The sequence below is a fragment of the Amphiprion ocellaris genome, chromosome 8 (genome assembly GCF_022539595.1).
Source record: "Amphiprion ocellaris isolate individual 3 ecotype Okinawa chromosome 8, ASM2253959v1, whole genome shotgun sequence".
NCBI lineage: Eukaryota > Metazoa > Chordata > Actinopteri > Pomacentridae > Amphiprion > Amphiprion ocellaris.
Genome location: NC_072773.1, coordinates 17,967,987 through 17,987,560, shown reverse-complemented (window position 1 = coordinate 17,987,560; position 19,574 = coordinate 17,967,987). Strand labels below are relative to the sequence as shown.

The 19,574-nt window shown below is 39.1% G+C and overlaps 2 protein-coding genes across 4 annotated transcripts in view; both read left to right on the top strand.

Moving 5' to 3' along the window:
* Positions 1-10,180, top strand: part of jph2 (junctophilin 2) — a 28,629-nt gene extending 18,449 nt beyond the window's left edge. Inside the window, exons 3-6 of the mRNA XM_023260912.3 lie at positions 4,708-4,826; positions 6,310-7,220; positions 8,231-8,331; positions 8,406-10,180. Of these exons, the coding sequence (XP_023116680.2) occupies positions 4,708-4,826; positions 6,310-7,220; positions 8,231-8,311 (1,111 nt within the window). The 3' untranslated portion in view covers positions 8,312-8,331; positions 8,406-10,180. The remainder of the gene's footprint in view (positions 1-4,707; positions 4,827-6,309; positions 7,221-8,230; positions 8,332-8,405) is intronic.
* A 5,848-nt stretch (positions 10,181-16,028) lies between these two features.
* snx21 (sorting nexin family member 21) overlaps positions 16,029-19,574 on the top strand; it is a 64,578-nt gene continuing 61,032 nt past the window's right edge. For 2 of the 3 annotated variants that reach the window (XR_008602632.1, XM_023260915.3), the window contains exon 1: positions 16,029-16,198. The gene's annotated coding sequence lies outside the window, so the exon portion shown is untranslated. Of the gene's footprint in view, positions 16,414-19,574 lie in introns of all 3 variants that reach the window. The other variant, XM_035943824.2, reaches the window with a different exon arrangement.

Below are 19,574 nucleotides of genomic sequence, written 5' to 3'. Positions count from 1 at the left end.
CCATCACAGCCTTCAAAATAATCGGTCTTCCCACACCAAACCTCATAGAATTAAACAACAGGGCATTACACGAATTGCAAACATAACAGAACAGGACATAACACACCTGCTGAACACATACCTCACCCCCCTCCCCTCAGGATATAGATACAGAACACTATGATGCAGATGAGCACAACAAGCGAAAATTCTGATTCCATCTATTATAGCAACCCTTAACAAAAGGCCAAGGTGATCTGGCCACGGTGAAAACTACACTTTTATGTTGAACAGTGTTTTTGTATAATGTGTTTTTTTTATGGTGCTGTTGAAAAGAATTTCGCCATGGGAACAATAAAGTCTAAGTCATTGTTGTGTTAAATTTACCAGCAATGTGTTCAATTAACTTGACGTTATCAAATTTGATTTACTAAACTCAAATGAGCTGTATTTTCATTACAGGATTTTGATGATTGTATTTAACACAACCTATCCTACTTGTTCTTTTTAAGTTTGTAGGTTAAATAAATAAAACTTCAGTCAATTCAGGCCAACTCGCTTTATTAAACTTTCACAGTCCAGTAACCTTGACCTATGACCACCAAAGTCTAAATTTAAATTTGAAGATATTCCCTCTAGCTATCATGTGCAAAGAGATGTGACCCAAAAACATAGTACCTGCAGTCTTGGTTGTCAGCAATACATTAAACTCTATTCAAGACGCTTAAAAATTAACAATGTCTGAGTCACTGCCTATGTCCCTGCATGAATAAATTAACATTTAGGCAATGACCTACTGTATAGCTTACTCCAACAGTTCACAATCTGTATTCAATACAATGTTCAGTCCTAGCACTAATTCATCAGTACAACAGCCACTCACATTTGCCTCGTTTGTTGATTTTGTTATGTTTTTGTACTCCATTTCAGATGTTTCTTTTTTTTTTAACTGTACCATCAGTTTTAAGCCAGCATCAGTGAAAATGCTTTTGGATTGTTCTTGCAAAGTAAATGTTTGTCTATGAAAAGGATGTCTTCAACATAGTTATTGTAAAAAATGTCCATGTTCTTTAACAGTTGTCTAAGAAAAAATCAAAAGTGGAGCGCATGACATGACTTGCTGTTCTGATTAACAGTGAAAATATTTTTTCTGAAAACAAATATGAAGAAGACGTTTATAGTGGACATTAACAACGGAACAAGACAATATAGAAATGACATCTTATCTCCAACTTGTCTCCTGCAGCAGGAATGAGTTTTTAAGGGCAGCACAGTTTGTTTTTCAGGACATGTCCTTGGGATAGGTCCTTGGGATAGCTCAAGTTCAGACAGTATATCAAGTCAAGTAAGAGTACACAGCCACTTGCCACATCTTTCAGATCTTGCAGCACTCTGCATCCTTCAATGATGACACCAACATTCTCCGGTAGATCTGTTGAGTCTGCTCCCTCATGTCGGACAGCGTAGACTCCCAAAACTATTTTCTCCATATCTCTACTTTCACCAAGGTCTGTGTCCTTGAAATGACAGAAAAGAATCATATTAATTGCATGCCTCTGACACAAAAAAAATGCCTCTGTTCCCTTAAAAGGCTAGTACATTTGAAGTGAGCTGGTTATGTTGGCTTAAAGCTGCTATGTTTATTAGGGCACTGAAAAGTGCGAATACCCTTTTGGAACCCTAAGGTTTCTTGTAATTTTTTTTCTGCCAGAACAAGGACATTTTTGAGGGCGTAAACATGCTCAAAAACTCATGAAAATTTGGACACACATAGGAACTTTTATATTTTATGGGAATTGCACGTGTGTGATGAAATTGTTCCATAGCGCCCCCTGCAAAATTAGTAACATCTACTTCAGACAAGCCGTTTCACCCACATGTACCAAATATGCTTGGCATATGCAGCACATTAGGGTGAACAAAAAAGTCTGTGGCACCCATATCCTAAACCTAATAGGAAGCCCGCTATTTTGCATTAACTGTGGGAAATTTGATGATTTTTGCTTATTTTCAAGAGCTATAAACTCAGGTCATAACTCCAAATCACCTCAAATTTTGCCAGTACATACAACAGGCCTTAGTGGTGAAATCAAAATGTTCCGCAAAAGTCTAAGGGCGAGGCCATGGCGACCTCTGGAAGTTTGATGTTTCATCATGCAAAAGGAAGTGCTGTGTAAATCCCCTGAACAGGCTCCAATCTGCCTGAAACTTTACATACATGATCAGAGTCCTGCCCTGATCACACCCATATGTCAAAATACCTTCACATTCATAGCGCCACCTGTTGGCAACGGGAAATGACATGTTTTACACTTTGATGTATTGTTGGTAGCCCGTTTCCCATTTTCATCTGAAATGTGGTGATATAAACCTTAAGATGTTGATGATGATTCATGGAGAAAATGGTGACTCGTCATCAGATGGCGTGTCTGAGGCGGTGTGGGGAATTTCAATGTCTCGCCATGACTGCTCAAGTGTTTATATCTCAGCTGCACCTGGTTCAGTCTGCCCCAAACTTCATGTGGGGACACCAGGCCCAGTCTGAAGACAGCCACACTCTCATAGCGCCACCTATTGGTAACAGGAAGTTAGGCATTGCATTCACCTGTACCAACCCCAACCTTTGTCATATAATTCTAGAAATTGGTCAGCTCAGTCTTCAGCCCTTGACAATGCCACAGTGTGAAGATTTTGATTTTTCATGCAATGCCGTGGCAACGCATCACAGCCTGGACAAACAAAATACTTATTGACAAGTTCAGATTGCTCAAAAGCTCACCAAAATTGCCACACATGTCACAATCAGCTAAAGGAAGGATGCTGTATGCATCTCGGCACTATGTGAACTATAGCGCCCCTGCAGTATTTTTAATAAATAGCCTCCGCAATGCGTTTCACCTACGTCCACGAAATTTGGTATGCATGTGTAGCACGTCAGGGCACACAAAAACAGCCTCCTGGACCCATAGCCAAAACCTAAAGGGAAATCTGTGATTTTGAATTAATTGTACAATTTTTGATGACTTTTGTCATTTTCAAGAAAGAACTCCTCTTTGGGGGTAACGCCAAGAGATCTCCAATTTGGCCAGTATATAGAGCAGGCATGAGTAATCAAAAGCTATCAAAACGTTACGCAAATATCTGAGGATGTGACCATGGTGGACTCCAGAAATTTGATGCTTCACAATGAAACATCAACTGCCATGTAAATGCCCTGTACATGCTCCAATCTGCCTCCAACTTTGCATGTTTGATCAGAGTCCTGTCCTGATGACATCCATATGCCAAAGTACGTTCACAGCATGTGCCCCCTGCAGCATTTTTAGCAAAAAGCCCCCAGAGCAAATTTAACCTATAATTTCATATGCAAATGTAGCACATCAGGGCGAACTAAAAAGTCTCTTGGACCCATAGTCTAAACTCAACAGAAGTCCACCACTGTGAATTAAGTGTCAAATTTTGGGTGTTTTTGGTCATTTTCAAAGGTTAATTCCTCACAGGGGGGTAACTGCAAAAGATCTCAAATTTGGACGGTATATACAACTTTGAGTCCTGCCCTGATAACATCCATACTCTGAAAACCTGGTCCATGTTTGCACATACTGTTGCTAAAAAACATTTGGTGAAATAGGTCAGCTACGTCTCCATACCCTCAGTTTTGTGTTTCACCCAGAGGTACGCTTCACCTCGACGTGCTCCACGTCCCGACATGTGTGGATGTGCGAGGATCCATTCAGCGCTGCTTGCAGCTGGAATTGACCTTAAAATCTCATACTTCTAGTTGAATGTAACGAAACCTGCTTGTGTTGACTGTCAAAAAATAAAAAGTAGAACTAATTTCACCATAAAAAAAGTCATGTTATCCAAACAACACCAGTGTTCCATTCCTTAGAGTGCCCCCCTACAATTTATTTTATGTTTAAGGCACTCACGTATATGTGCAAACAACTGAAATTTATCAGCTGGCATATTTCATGATTTAAAAGGAGCAATGTCACAAATTGATAACGCATGTTAATTTTTAGGAAAGGAATAATTTGATATTTTAGAAGAGCATTGTGACTTTCTTTAACATAAAGACTGGAAAACAAATTTCAAGACAAAGATGCTGACAGTGCAAGAACTGATTTGTTAACCTGTGATCCTTAAAGGTGTTAACAGGTAGAATTTTTTTACCTTTAGGCTGAGCCTAGCTATCTGTTTCCTCCTTTGTTTACAGGCTGCAGCTTTATATTTAGAGGAATAAGTTTGACTGAATTACAATTAGAGAAGGAGTTAGCTCATGTCTGTAATAACAGTATAAGATGCAGGAGGCAGCTACTTGGCCTTTCTTATTGAAGCAGTGAGCCTGGCTCTGTCCAAAGGTAACAAAACACCTAGTAGCACCTCCGGGGCACACTAATGAACATGTTATACCTTGTTTGTGTAATCCAGCCAATTTGTCTCATCTGAGGGCAGATTTTGTTTCACTCAGACAGGCCTCCACTTTTGTGCTAAGTTGAGTTAAGTTAACATCCTCTGGCTTTAGCTGGACAGATTCACTTTGACAAACTATGCTCATTGTTAGGTACTGATCCCTTTTCCAGTTTCAAAGCATACATCGATTACCAGCATATCAAAATAACTTACTCTAGGTCACAGTTCATGCCACCAGCTGTTACATGAAGACACATGAAAAGTGTTGTTGCCAATGATTTGTCAATTATGTGTTGCATGTGTCTCCTGCAGGACAACTCATGCGAAGGCCAAATCAGATGGAGCTGAACAGGCAGCTCAGGCCTCCAACAGTGAGTCCAGCATTGCCAGACTGGTGGCCAAAGAGCTCTCCCCTTCCTTCTACCAGCCAGGTCAGTGAACACCAGCTTCTTATGTGGACTTAAAAAAGAACAAATGTTAGCTAGAGCTATTGCAGCACTGTGTTTACCTGTGATTGATGTCATTTGATTTTTTGCTTGTCTGATTGAATAGGAGGCTCATATTTATCATGTTCCTCAAGAGACATGAATACAACCTAATATGCACACTAAATATGAAACTCTGTCTTTAGTTTGGATAGAAACAGCAAACAAAATCAATGTTTTGTTCAGCTGGAGCTGTGATGGCACAGCATTACCATTTTGCTTAGTTTCTGTGTGACATTTTATAAAGAAAACAGCAGATATAAACTACCAAGAACATATTGAACTTCATACTGTGTCGCTGTGCCTACAGCTTGTGCTAGTCGATCCTTCTGCTGAGGCTCACCACAAGGCTAGTTGCATTTACTGTCTAAAAAAGGAACATCTTATTGGGTCGAAGGGATCATATCAGTTTCATTGCGAATCTGTTGACACACACTTTCAAATTGACACAAAAGGAAAGCTGCCATTTAGAAGCCTCTGGCACTTCTCTCTCTCAGATGATGAGAAAGAAAGTCAAACAGAAAGTGGTCCAGCTCTCTGACTAATACTACAAATGGACAAAGCAAAGGACAAAGTTGTGTACATTCTCTCACCTCTCTCTTTCTCTTCCTCTTCTCATTTTCACTGGGAAAACCCATATTTAAATCCCTCAATTGTCAGGATATTTCTAGTGATGTATTCTATATTTTTCTCTTTTTTTCAGGAAATGTCATTAAAAGCGAAACCAAACATGGCTAAAGCCTTTGTACATCACTGCTGTCAAAAATATTTAAAACATATCAATGAGACACTTGCTGTATATGTAAACCCTCTGTTCTGTTGTGTCCTGCTGATCAGCAAAACTGTGTAGAAAGACGTCAAGACAAATTGATCAGAAGTTTTTTTTTTTTTAATCTCCTGTCTTGCTTTTTCTTTTACCCATATCTTAGTTGTTGCTTGTCTTATATCGTGTACAATACTTCATTTAATTGTCTACAACATATTTCATTAGTGACCAGCGGAAAACGGTATAAAATGTGGAGAAAACACAGTTAATGCCAATTTAATGATCTGTTTTACCTTCTTTTCCAGACTTTCAAGACAAAATTATTCAACCTAAACCATAGACTGTATATAATATACAGTCTATGACCTAAACATACCAAAATTAAATAAACACCTAAGTTGTTAATCATCTCTTCACCAGAATGTTTTACAGTGTTGTCAACCCATTTCATAAAAAATTAACTCTCTTAAATCATCAGATACTCCCTGTGTGACACTCAGTTTCCACGTCACCTACGTATATCACACAGCTCACACAACCAGTGTTCCTATCAGTAATACTATCAATGAGCAGATGTTGTTAAAGTTAAAAGATCAAAACTCTCGACTTATTAAATGTTTATATGAGCCAAAGGTTAATATACTGATTGAACTGGTCTTTCAGGTCCTGAGTATCTGAAGAAGAGAGTGTTACAGGAGGCCTTGGAGGGCAGTGAGAACACTGACACTGTCATGCATGAGCCGCTACTGGCTGAAGAGGAGCCCCTGCCCACGCCGCCTGAAAGCCCGCTCATGAATGAACTGGACAGCCTCATGCCTGGCTCGTCTCCAGGCCGCACCCCCTCCCCCAGCCCAGGCATCATCAGCAAGGAAGAGCCCAAACTCCTCAGTCCAGGCAGCTGGAATGAAGACAAAACAGTTAAAGCCGGTGGCAGTAAGGGTGGCAGTAAACCCAACAGCAGGCCTGGTAGTCGCCCCACTACCCCTTCAACCTCCGTTTCTGCCCCTGCCCCTGCCCCAGCCACAGCTGAAACAGGAGGGGCGCCTAGCAGTCGTGGCCCCTCTCGCACCCCTAGCCGTCAAAGCAACAAGAATGAGCAGGGCTCTGACCTGGAGATTAAACCACTGCAGAAGTTTGACTCTGAGGCAAAAGCTCCAAACGCCGCTGCTGTCCCTGTAAGAAACAGCCTCATCTCACCAGATGAAGAAGAAGCACCGCGCCCTGCGTCTAAAGCTGTAACCCCCCAGCCTAAAGCTATAGAGGTCAAAACTGAAAGAGCTCCATCAGTTCACGAACGAGCACCATCCATCTCCGAGAACAAAGTAGAGTCCAGGGAGGTGAGCAGGCCGTCCAGCAAAGCAGAGACAAAACCATTACCAAAACGCCAACCCAGCCCAGCTGTAATCCCAAAACCTGCTCCCAATCTGGAACCTATAACGCTACCAAAGCAAGTGGAAGCCAAAGCAACACCAGCCAAACCGGCACCGAAGGTGGAACCCAAAGCAGAAGCCAGAGTGAAGGCCATGTTGTCGAGCCCAAGTCATGAGGTGGCTGCAGAGTCTTTGGAGCTGGAGGTAAGGCAGCAAATATACACAGTGAGTCACATTTCATTATTTTTAGCCACGTGGCTATATGGACAGCAGTGTCAGTCAAACGCTTTACCATTGGAAGGATTACCTTGAAATGCAGCATTCATGGTCCCCAGAGGATGAATTCTACTGACTTAGGTGATCCCCTGCCTTTTGTTATACTAGAAGCACCTATTGACCAAATGTGTCAACTATTGAATGGATTAGTATGAAATTTTGTCCATTTTGAAGGTTTACATTTATATCCCCGTTAGGATGAGCTCTGCTAACTTTGGTAAACCCTTAATTTTTCCTCTAGAACCATGATCAGGTCAAAATGTGTCTAGTACTTTGCCTTCAGACCAAAAATCTGCAAGACTAATTCATCCCTTCCCACAAACTAGCACTGAATAATATCATCACCGATGTGAATTAAGACAAATTTCCACAAACACGTCATATAACGGTGTAAAAAATGAGTATGTTTAGCCCTGATCCGATGCAAGTCGTTCAATATTTAGTATCCGCCAATACCTGATACCATTTTGCAAGATAATACACACTTCAAATATTGTGGGTCGGCCACAGATGGAGCCTCTTACTAAGATTTTTATCTGTATTACCAAGCATGTTTTACAGGTTTATTTATTAATATGTATGTTTTTTAAACTTTGTTGCAGTAATAGTCAGGATTTTTTTTTTGTTTTGTTTTTTTTACCATCGAACAGCAGCGCCAGCTGTTTCCTTGTGTTTCCAGTCTTCTTATTTGTAAGTTTAAATTAAATGGACAGAAATGAGAGAGGTTTGGCTCTTTTCTTTTTTTGCCTCAGCTACCACAGTGAGGAAATATTCCCCAGCATTTCAAACGATTCCATTAAGTAGTAATTTTAACAATCCTCCAGTAATTCTATGTATTCACTAGAGGTGAAACTTAGACTAAGAATATATTCTTACAGCTGAATCTGTTTTGGTCCTTTACTTTCCACCAGTACCACATCTGTTCCTTTCTTTTCTAGGGCCCGAACACCATAATGATCTGCATGGTAATCCTGCTCAACATCGGCCTGGCTATTCTCTTTGTTCACATTTTGTCATGAGATATTTTCCACCTCATCAGGTAATAAATCTGACAGCAAAACTTAGGGATGATGCAGTGAATATAAAATGCTCACTGATAGTGCTTTGCTTCAGGTCACCGGCAGCACTGGAGAGAGATGGCTTTCCTCCTCCTCAGTAAGGACCAGAGACCGAAGACGCCACTGAGAGGAAGAAGCCTCATGTAGACGTCTGCAGCTCTTCTAAAGGCTTTTGTTGCTGTGACTGTGTGAGGCTCTATGAAGCTCCTCTCTTTCCAGAGGTTAGAGAAACTGAAGGACACGAACAACGGGAACTTTTCAGTGCATCTGAATATGATTTGTATGTTAAAGTCGGGGGTTGGCTGGTAGAGTATGTCCTGGTGCTGACACTGGAGAAATATGTTGGCACGCAAGAATTCAACTTTGTCACAGTGTGTCACAAGTGTGTGTCGACAGTTTGCAATATGGCTTTTAACTAAATCCTTAATTGGCGCACACTGGCTGGCTCTCACAGCACCAAATAAAGCAGATAAGACAAAATCAGATAATCAAGTTTTGTCACAAGATATGTTTGTTTGTACTGCATAACCGCCAGCTGAAGGTATGTTGATAACATATACAGACTGACTACTCTCTCCACTATGCCTTGAACTTGAATGTTTAGCCACAAGAAAACTGCAGCTGACGTGTGAAGGATTTGGGAGTGATGACTTGTTTTAATTAACTACAATGTCTGGTGTTAAAAAGCTGAAAAAGATGTGCTAAGTGTGCTACTGTAAAGGCAGGTTATTGTTTTCATTTGTTGCTCTTCACTCTCTTAAGAAAGACTCCAAAGCGTCATGAGTTGCATTTCTGCTAACTGCATTCTGCAAAAATCTGTATTTGAGACTGTGGTGTACAACACTGTGAAATTTTCTTCTTTTCACTGGGATTTATATGCATTTATTGTCATTCTACTGCTTTGGGTTGGGAAGCTGATAGACCTAGTAGAGAAGGAAAATAAGAAGCTATTGTGTATGTGCTGTATGTCGTGCGATGCTGCTTGGCACCCAGGAGGTTTTAAATGAGAGCTGTGTATGTTTCGCAACAGGATAAGCAAGCAGGTAAATGACAGCTGTAATGTATCTTATTTAAAGTAGCCACTGTATGTTGTAGTGATGTTGTAGTGAATCTACAGATTGTATTCATACAGCAGGAGGTGGGTTAGGATGATGCTTTTCTCTGTATGGTTTCATGTATGTGTAGAAAACTGTCCACACGATGCAACATTCAGGGCCTGTTGCGCTTTAGAGCCAAATATAACTTTTGTACGCATGAAGGCACTTTGTGTGTGTGCGTGTCTGTATTTTTTGTACTTTTTTGAAGTGCACATCTTTTCAGCATTCACAATATTCTGTTGTAGGATTTTTTTTTTCTATTTTTTTTTGTCAGAAGAAATATGCAACCCTAAATTAGTTTATTTCCCAAAGGAGTCAGTCAGATTACCTCATGATTGTGAGATGGAGAAAATATAGAATGATTCTCAACTCCATGTCTTACATTGAAAAGAGAGCTTCTAATTTATGGGCTTTAAAACGAAAAAGAGGATTTTAGCTGAAATTGTTTTGCCTTTGAGTTTGCAAATGAACACACAGACCACTGGGTAAAAAAAGAACGAGTTTTAATGAAACCCGTGATTCTATATTTGTTAGTGCATTAATTAAAATGGTGGCTGAACTCTGTGGTAAGTGCAGGGGAACTCGAATTCATAGAGGTCAGTTTAATGTGGAAGCCATTTTGTTTTGCCTCTTGTAGTGCATTTAACATGGCTGAATTTGAAGAAAAGCATTGTGTAGCCAAACATGGTCAAAATAACACAGCTGAAATTAAATAAAAAAAACTTTTACAACAGTTGTGAATGTGTTATGTTTTGGTGAGATCAATGTCTCCCCATATTATGTTGCATTTCCTAATTTTGGCTTTACAAGTTTCTAAATGTATCCTATTATTTTCACACCGTATCACTCATTATCCAGAAGAAATCCAGTCTAGCAACAGCACAACTAAGTATTTTTAAACACCACCTGTCTGCCAGCATGAGACACCATCTATCCCTCCCTTGGGCCACAGTGAATACCACACCCTATTTTAAACCAGGCCAGGATTAGGCTTCGGTTCTTCTCAAGCAGGTAGTTTCTCTCAGAGAGCACAAATTACACCTTCAAGTAGCTAACGTGAGTTCTGCAAATGATATGCTGGAAACATTTGATGCTGCACGAGAGGCTTTGAGGTTTTGACCAACAGTCCAAAAGCTGTGCAATTTACTATCATGTTTGTTTTTTTAAAAAATGCATGCATTTATTGTGCCTAAAAATTGCAAAAATAATCAAAATAATTGTCAATTACAAGATTAAAATATGCAGTTGTCATTGTATTGAAGTGAAACTTAGGGGCTTCTGCACAGGTTTAGTGTGGAACTGAAAGCTGCTAATGTAACTACAAGTACAGTACAGTTCATTTTCCAAATGGATATTTTCACCAAGTCCAATTTTCTTTTCTTTTTTGTATTAAGAATGAATAGTTCATTCTGCAATAGTAACAACACAACTTTTCTACCCTCAAAATCCTAATAACTGTCAACACATTTAAGATTTTTCTGTATTCTCTTAGGACATAGGAATGTCAGTGTTTACTAATGTCGTAAAACTTAATAAGAGACTTTTACTGTAGGTAACCTAAAAGTTAATGCAATATTCTGATAGTAGCAATCCAGAACTGAGCTTAATGCATCTTATAACAGCGACAACACAATATGAGTCTGGCTGCTGACATTGTCAGTGCAAAATCAGAACTGTGCTCATAACATTTTGAACTTCCAGCTCAAGCTGCTGTTTTATATGAAAGTAAACTATAACTGTTTCCTTTTTTCTTAGTACAGGTTCTGCTTGAAGTGCTTTGAGGCACGGAACGATGTGTTGTCCAAGTTGTCACCACACATCTGCTTTTTTTGCTTGAACTTTATAATAATGTAAAGCATTTTGAGTTAAAAATTGTCCATCAGAAATCACAAATGACATCTTCATTATCTGTAGATCATATAGTCATAATGTATTGGTGGTTTATTTCAACTTTTTCACTCAACATTTTGTTCATGCTGGATAACTTTGATTTCATGATTTATTGTGATGATCTTTCCTGTTGTGCATTGTGAACTATGCTGTCCAGGTTTTTAATGAAAATGTACTATCACTTATATTTGTATACTTACATTTTCTGTCGTGGTAGTTTCATATTCAATTCAGCGATCATTTACAGGCCATATCACCAAACTGTCAGGTCTGTTTTTGGTCAATTTAGTGAATATAGTATCTGAAAAGTGAGTTCATGTAATTAATACATCATGGCAATAATCAAGTAGCGAGTGCAGCTGGAGTAATACAGCCAGACATACAAGGAGAAACTGACATTGTTTAAAGCAGCGTACAACAACGTGTAATAGGTTCTACATTTCAGTTTTTTCTGTATTGTCTGTTGTCTGATAGCATCTACTACGCTGTCTAATGTGTATATAGTATTTTCAAAGAATAATGTGTGTTCACACAAGAGTGTGGTGCAGCCTTACCATTGTTATTAAAAACCCATATAAGCATCACATTGTTATATTTCAGAATATACATAGAATGTAAATAGAAGTAAGTTATTTGTAATATTTTATAAAATATTCAGTAATATTTTATTTATAAAAATAAATCTTAAAACTCATCTAAGCTATAAAGGATTAATACAGAGTTACAGGGAAAGTGTATTATAGTAATTCATTTATACCTTACAAATCTGGATGGGAAATGAATTTGACAAACCCAAAGAGGACCTCAGAACCAATTTCAGCTCTGAGATCAGTGCCTTGCTAGATTGCTAGTCTGTTTATCAGAGTTAATGATTCCACTGGCCATTACTTGCCGTTATATGAAATTTTTGCCTTGTGTATAATGTATTATTGTTTATTTCCCACTGGGAGTGGTTGTTCATAAGGTGAGCGCTCTCTGCTGGACTCCTGCAGATTTGAAGGGTGTTGCGTCTGCCATCGTGGAAAAATGTAAGTATCATTGGCATATAACAAAGGTGCCTCTCAATTAAGGTGATGTACTCAAACAAGTGATATAGAAATGTATCATGTTGTAGATATTTTGTAATTGAAAATCAGGGATTCCAGAAAAGGTGGTGATGATTAGAAGCTTCTGATGGAGTGAAAGATGAAATGTGTGACAGTGAGTCTCTGGGATTTGGTCATGTGTTCTGTTTACTTACCTTGTTATTTTGAGAACATCTTTTCTTGTGTGTCGCTTGTGTGTTTACTTCCTTCCTTTGTCTCTGTTTCCCTTCTTTTTTGAATGCCCTTATTAGACTCAACTGTGTCTTGTAAATCACCTGTGTCTTGTCTCGCCATTAATTCCCTGTTCATATACTAGTATATTCTTGTGTACTTCTTTGTTCTCTGCCAGTTTGTCCTGGTTAGTTTTCTGTTTGGAACCCTCTTTCCTTGTTTTGTCTTCTGTTCGGTCTTCTATTTGTTAACCTCACGTCCCAAGAGCAAAGAGAAATCTCCTCGAGCCCACAATTTAATCGCAGGGTCTGCAGGTAACTCTGCAGCTGTTGGTGTCAAAGTGCTGCATCTACAGTCACTAAGAGATTGTACTAATCTGACCTGCATGCCTGCCAGGAAAAAGGCTTTGCTGTCCAAAAAGGACATCAGAGCCAAACTCCAGTTGTGCAGTGAACATACAGCAGAGAGCTGGCATTTTGGAATAAAGTCCACCAAACAGATGAATCAAAGATAAAGCTGTTTGGACACAGCATCAGTCGGCATGTTTTTCAGAAGACCCATATACCAACTATGAAGCACGGCGGTGGAAATGTTATGGTCTGGGTGGCTTCACAGCCTCAGGAACTGGACAAGTGGTCAAAGGTTTTATGTAAGCTGATATCATCGACTTTTGAACAATTATGCAAAAAAGTCTACCAGAAGATATTTCTGCTAAAGGACTCAATACTTGCTTTTCAGGTATTAAGTTTGTTCAAAAGAAATATGTCCTTTGAAGAACCTTCAAGAGAAGAAATGCAGCAAGAAATTATATTATTTTAGTCTGACATTACAGAGGTTTGTGATGTCCTAATCAAATGTCACATTACCTCGTGTAAGTACTGGTACTGAGGACACCAAACATGGTTGGAAGTTAGGTGAGTTATGGCATAGGAGCAGAAGGACACCAGAGGAGGAGAAAGCGGGAATTTACTTTGAAAATGCTGAGCCAGCGTGGTGGATACTCTGCCCTTTGGTCTGGTCAGCAGCATCTCTGTCTCTGCCACATACAGCAGGTAACAGGTCTGACAAACAATGCAATACACCCACCTGGTTTGGAAGGTAAACCTTCTGAGATTGGAGTAGCAGCTCCCCCATGTGGATCAAATAGAAACTTCACAGTCTGAAAAACCCAGTGAGTATCCGCCTCTCTACCATAGTCTGTAAAACTTGGCCCTAACCAAGGCTTCTTTTTCATTTAAGTGCTGAGATGTTTTGTGCTTACTTAGTTATCATGATTTTAAAATAATGTTTGACATGGTTCTGCAGATTCAGATTTTGATTTTAATACATCAGGACTAAATGAACTAATATATCTGGGCTGACAGTTCTGTCTCTTTGATGCTGCCACTGTCGTGTTACAGGTACAATATGTGCTGTGTTTAATGGATGTGAATAAGTATCCAGAGAATCCCAGCTGCCTGAGACATCAAAAAGAGTGGACATGGAGCTGTGTAAAGATAGAATTTTGGTAAACCTAATAATCTGGGATTGAGTTTATATATTTTAAATTTGGGGTAAAAGCAAGTTTGTGGAGCAGTGCATGAGTGCCCGTAGGTTTCAGTTAGAGCCATGTGTAATTACTTTGCTTCTTATTAACATCGTTAACGGACTATGTAGCCACGGCCCAATAATTTCATCCAAAAAATCAGAGATAAAAGTGTTGTTTTTTTACTGGCACTTATTCAGAACTCCTTCACCCACTTGGCAATATAAAAGTTGCCATAAGACAGAATGAAATCATGTCAGATTTGTTACTCTCCTCAAATATCTGTTGCAGGCCACCCTACCCTTCTCAGTGCAAACCAGTAGAGTCCGTTGGGACAGCCCTACTAGCTGAACCTGCGTAACAAAAGGCCAATTTGTGCCTTCCATGTCTTCATTATTCATCCAAATCTACAAGGGTCTGCAAGGGTCTGGACAAACCTGCAGGCGTTTGTGTGCATGGACTGTCCACACTGCAAGCACACCGACTGTACATGTGTAAGGAAAATAAATAGTGCTCAAAACAAATTGAGACTGTACAAGGAATCCAGTCATCCACATCTTTATAGTTCGTCATAGACAGAGTTGTAATTGAATTAGGACTTTGGAGGAGCTTTGGTTTACACATGCTTTTCATCAAAGGAGCCCAAACACAGCAGGAAGTTCTGAAATCTCCAAAAATCCTGTGCGACATCCTCAGTCCCATTTGAAAGTCTGCACTGGTCATGAATAGGATGCAGGAAGTTTAATTTAACCCTGTGAGCACCTCTTCTCAGGCTGTATATCCCCATCCAGTGGGTATACTTCACCATCTTCCAGCTCCTATCACACATGCTCAAGTTCCACTTCCCCGATGCTGTGGGTGAGATGGGCTGGTGGCATGCCAAGGGGGAGGCCCAGAGTCTCTCCTTGCACTTGCATTGTGCCTTGAGGTGTGCTTCACCCTCTCACTAACATGCATGTTAGACTCCTTGGTCCAGATTTGTAGCCAACACTCTGCAAATCCCTTGTGCACTTTGCATGGACTTGTCCCCACCCTGGCTCTTGTCTCCTGGGTCCTCAAGATGAATCTTTGTAACTGAGACATCCTTCATGATAGTGCAGGAAGATAAAATGAGCTTCCTAAATGACTTCCTACAGAGCAAGCCATTATCAAGGTATGGAGCTGTATACAGATGTCAGCAGTCATTTGCAGTATGCAACAGAAAAATTCTGTGACTTTAAAGGTTGCAAGGGTTGGGCTGACTCCTGGCAGGTCACACGTTTAATGCATATCATTTACCCACTTTCTCTCCTCACTTTTCTGACCTATTTCTATTACGCATTGTCTATTAAAAGTAGAAATTCCTGAAAAAGTCTGGCAACCATTATGAAAGGGCTGTAAAACAACAAACAGGATGGATTTTCACTCTTAGTTTTTTTTTTTTTTTTTTTTTTATGTTTAGTCCATTGACTTTGATATTTGTAAAAAATATCCAGAAATCTGTTGACTGAGAAAAAATGCACATGCATGATAGGCTGATGTAGTGTGTACACAACGTAGAAAAAAAGTCAGAAGCTGCAAACTTTTTTTGGCTCATGCCCCAAGAGAGCAGCTTTATTCAGCTAAGTAGGGATCATTTAGTATCTAGCCTGGTACTATACATCCCTGCAGGCCACCATGTCACATTAACCTGAAAAAGCTTTTTAAAAAGTCACAAAAAACTTTTGATTATCAGATGTGACTGGTGAATCGATATGTGCATTTTTATGTCTCGGTGACCAGAGTGTGGTTATAGACTGCATATGAATTTTGTATAGTATATTTTAAGACTACATTTCTGTACAGTCTGTGAGCCACCCTACCTGTTATCACTCCATTACTATTACCGCCCCCTGCTGGCCGGAGCGGAGCAGTGCATCGCCTTTTATGGATCCTGGGACAGTTGGAGGAATTGGGATGCGGTCCGTCGGCTGAGTGTGGATCTCACAAACATCGACAGGACGGTCCAGTCCCGCGATTCTGGCCGGTGGAGCTTCAAACTTTACATCCACCCAGCTGACATGGATTAACTGGAGCGGAGGAAGTCAGTTTCAAGTCCAGGGTGCGTTATCCCAACCCCCCGGAACGTTAAGTGAAGCAGCGACGAGCAGCAACACGGAGTGTAAACACAGCTTGTGTGCTAACTTAAGGAGCTATTAGCTAGTTAGCCGTTAGCTCCCTCCATTCAGACAGAAACAACTTTAAAGTGAAAGGAGGAGATTTAAAGTTGAATTTGCAGTACTGAGATGATTAACAGAAGTGGGCAGAGTTCACAGGGTGAGTTGTCCAAACCTCCGGAGTGATAAACTAAACCAAAGTTAACTTTAAAACATCGAGAAGTTGTTAGCTTGTTTGCTAACTGCTGCGTGTTAAGTTGACAGCATTAACTTTCAGTAAAAAAAAATAATGACTTAATTTATAAAGGACAAGCGTTTCCAGAGTGCTCTGACAACCACATTCATAATGAGTCTATTGTTTGTCAAACATTCACGTATTTGTAGACATTCATTAAGTTATTTAATAAATTATTGTTTATATTTTTTTATTTATTGAATAATTTGGGAGTTCAGTCGCTAAGAATGATCAGATCAGTAAGGTTTCTTTTGAGCGGAATTTTTAGTTCTGTTTATTTCGCAAAAAAGCAGTCCAAAATGAATATAAAACATGACATTAAGAATAAAGTTTGAGAACAAGATATGATGCATACTTTTAAAATTATCTAGTATATAATTTCGGTAGTAATTAGCAAATAATTGTCTTATCGGTGCGCTGCTTTGCAAATTTTTATTTCTTCTAAAGTGATATAGCCCGGTATAAACTAAAAATAAAAAACTAACTATAATGTATTTAAGTTAAGTTTGAGAACATTGGCTGTTACCTACTGTCACATTTAAACATAGAATTTATTGAGACTTAATGAACTAATAACTGTCAGATTAGTTAGATGTTTTCACTCCATGCCTCATAAGCGTTCTCTCCTTTTTTGTTTATTTTTTTATACCTTGTTTACACAGCAGTTAATAATAACAATAGATTTGTTTGTGTACCATTTTCATGCAAGTCACACAGCCAAAAATAATGGTAAAAACTAAAACAGAACCATGTAAGTTTGAGAGCAACAGCTGATGCATACTAATTTATTTTAAATGATGTTTAAAACTTAGATGTTAACAAGTTAATAATCAGCTCAGTATGCTGCTTTCACTGACACAGTTTCCTCCTCTTTACCCTTTTGCATAATATAATAACAATAAGTTTTCAGAAATGTTATGTTTAAATATGCAAATAAAGTAACATGTATCTAAAAAAAAAAAAAAATCCCTAATTCGCTTACATTTCCAGAACAGAAATACAATGCTTGGATAAAGCCAGCTTCACAGTTCTTGTTTAATTTGGTTGTCGTATTAGACCCAAAGATTTTTACTGATAGGATTTTGGATTACTCTTTTTATTACTCTATAAATCTGAAAATACTGTCAACAGCCGAACAAATCCATTTTTGTTATGTTTCTTGGAATAAACTGTTCTATAAATCAGGCTGTGAGAGACATATGAACAAACCCTGACTTTCCACATTAATTTTCACTCTGGTACTTCAGTTTTGAAGACCAGAAAGGCTAGGCTCCATACATTTTGACAAGTAATCATTGGTGGGTGCGGGACTGACAGGATAGACCCGAAAGTGTGTAACTGAGAGGAAAAATAATTAGAAAATAACAACAAGCAGATCCGTCAGCAGGATTCACAAAAGGAGGCCATATTTAACATATTTTCTACACTATACTCACATGCGGTTACACCCTAGTCTACAAATGTTTGGACCCAGTTTTGTGTCTTAATGGAATAGACAGTCATCTTTTGGTGGCTGTTGCTGCCATAGATAATCCAATCATGTCTCTTCTGAGAGATTGTGCACATAAGTTTTTGTTATAGTTTTGCCCATGACTGATTTCACAAGAGGTGGACTGCAGGACATACTATATAAACAGAAATTAGAAAACCTGTTTTTATACTTGCCAAAAAAGAGCATTATCTTATATTTCTATTCCAATTCGTCTGCACCCTCCAGTGGTACAGTTCTGAAATCGACTCCACTGATGACTTCCTGATGTTTCTGAACTAACGTCTTAAAAGTGCTGAATCTCTGACTGAAGGGTCCTCAGGAAGTTGTGCAGGCCCAAGCTTCTCTGTGTGTTTTCCTCGCTGCAGGCTGACTTAGCAAGCCGCTGCATTATTAATGTGTGACATGATTTCCATTCAGAGAAGCCGCCAGCTCTGTAACTGGAGCCAACTCAGCCTGCTGCCTCTTACCAGTTTGTTTCCGATGTGGATCAGTGTGTCTGCAGAGCTCTAATGTGAGCAAACAGTTTGTCATTGACCTGGATTCTATCAGCAGATGAACTGATCTTTACTGTGGACCTAATGTACAGTGTTTAGCCATAAACTCAATAAGCAATCAACTGGCAGCATTGGTCAAAATTAAGGATGCATGAAACTGAAAAAAACTGACATTGCAATGTTTTGATTTTTTGTGATGTACCTTGAAAAAATACAGGAATTTTCATCAGATGACTTGGAAAATGCTAGAATGATTGAAGTTGTTTCATGGGAGAGTCCATCAGCATCAAAAATAATTTAGATTTTATTGTCAAGATTTTTTTTGAATGCAAAAAAATTGGTCTAATACTGACAAAGGCATCCAAAATAGTTTATTGCCTTGGATAACATTCATGAGTTGCCTCGTGTAGTGACAGCAATTGCAAAACACTGCTGACACAAGTAAATATGTTTCTGACTACAGCTGCATGATTATGGACAAAATGATTATCCCCATTATTTTTTTCATCGTTGGGCTCATAATTATATACCATGATCTTTTTATTGTTTTTAGAGACAAACTCGTAAGTGCTAATACCGTACAACTTTTGCTTCCATGTTGTGCTACATTCCTCCTGATGTACAAATCTGCTTTAAAATATAACTTGAAATAATCTTCACCTGTTTCCAGAGCATCTCCTAGAAGATAGATGTAAATATAGTTTTACCCAGACACCTCTCTTGCTGAACATCTGCTTATCGATAGAATTTATTGATGTTCCCTAAACGCCTCACATGCAGACTGCAGTACAAGATAGCTTAGCGGCTGTGCAGAGAGAAGCCTCTATAGTTCCCACAGTGACCAAAAATTTATTTGAAAGAGGTGAAATAAGGCGGCCTAATGCCAGATTTAACTTAAACCAAGTGCTTACATCTACATAAGTTGTTTTATATGAGCAGAGCATTTTAATAGTCAATATCACAGATGATCAGATTGTGAAAAACTAAATCGTGATCATTGTTCCAATAAATATATAGCCCTACAACAGACACTGAAATCAAATCTCCCTTTTCAAATCCTCAGTGTACGTCTCCTGTTCTTTGCTCACTTCGCTGTGCAC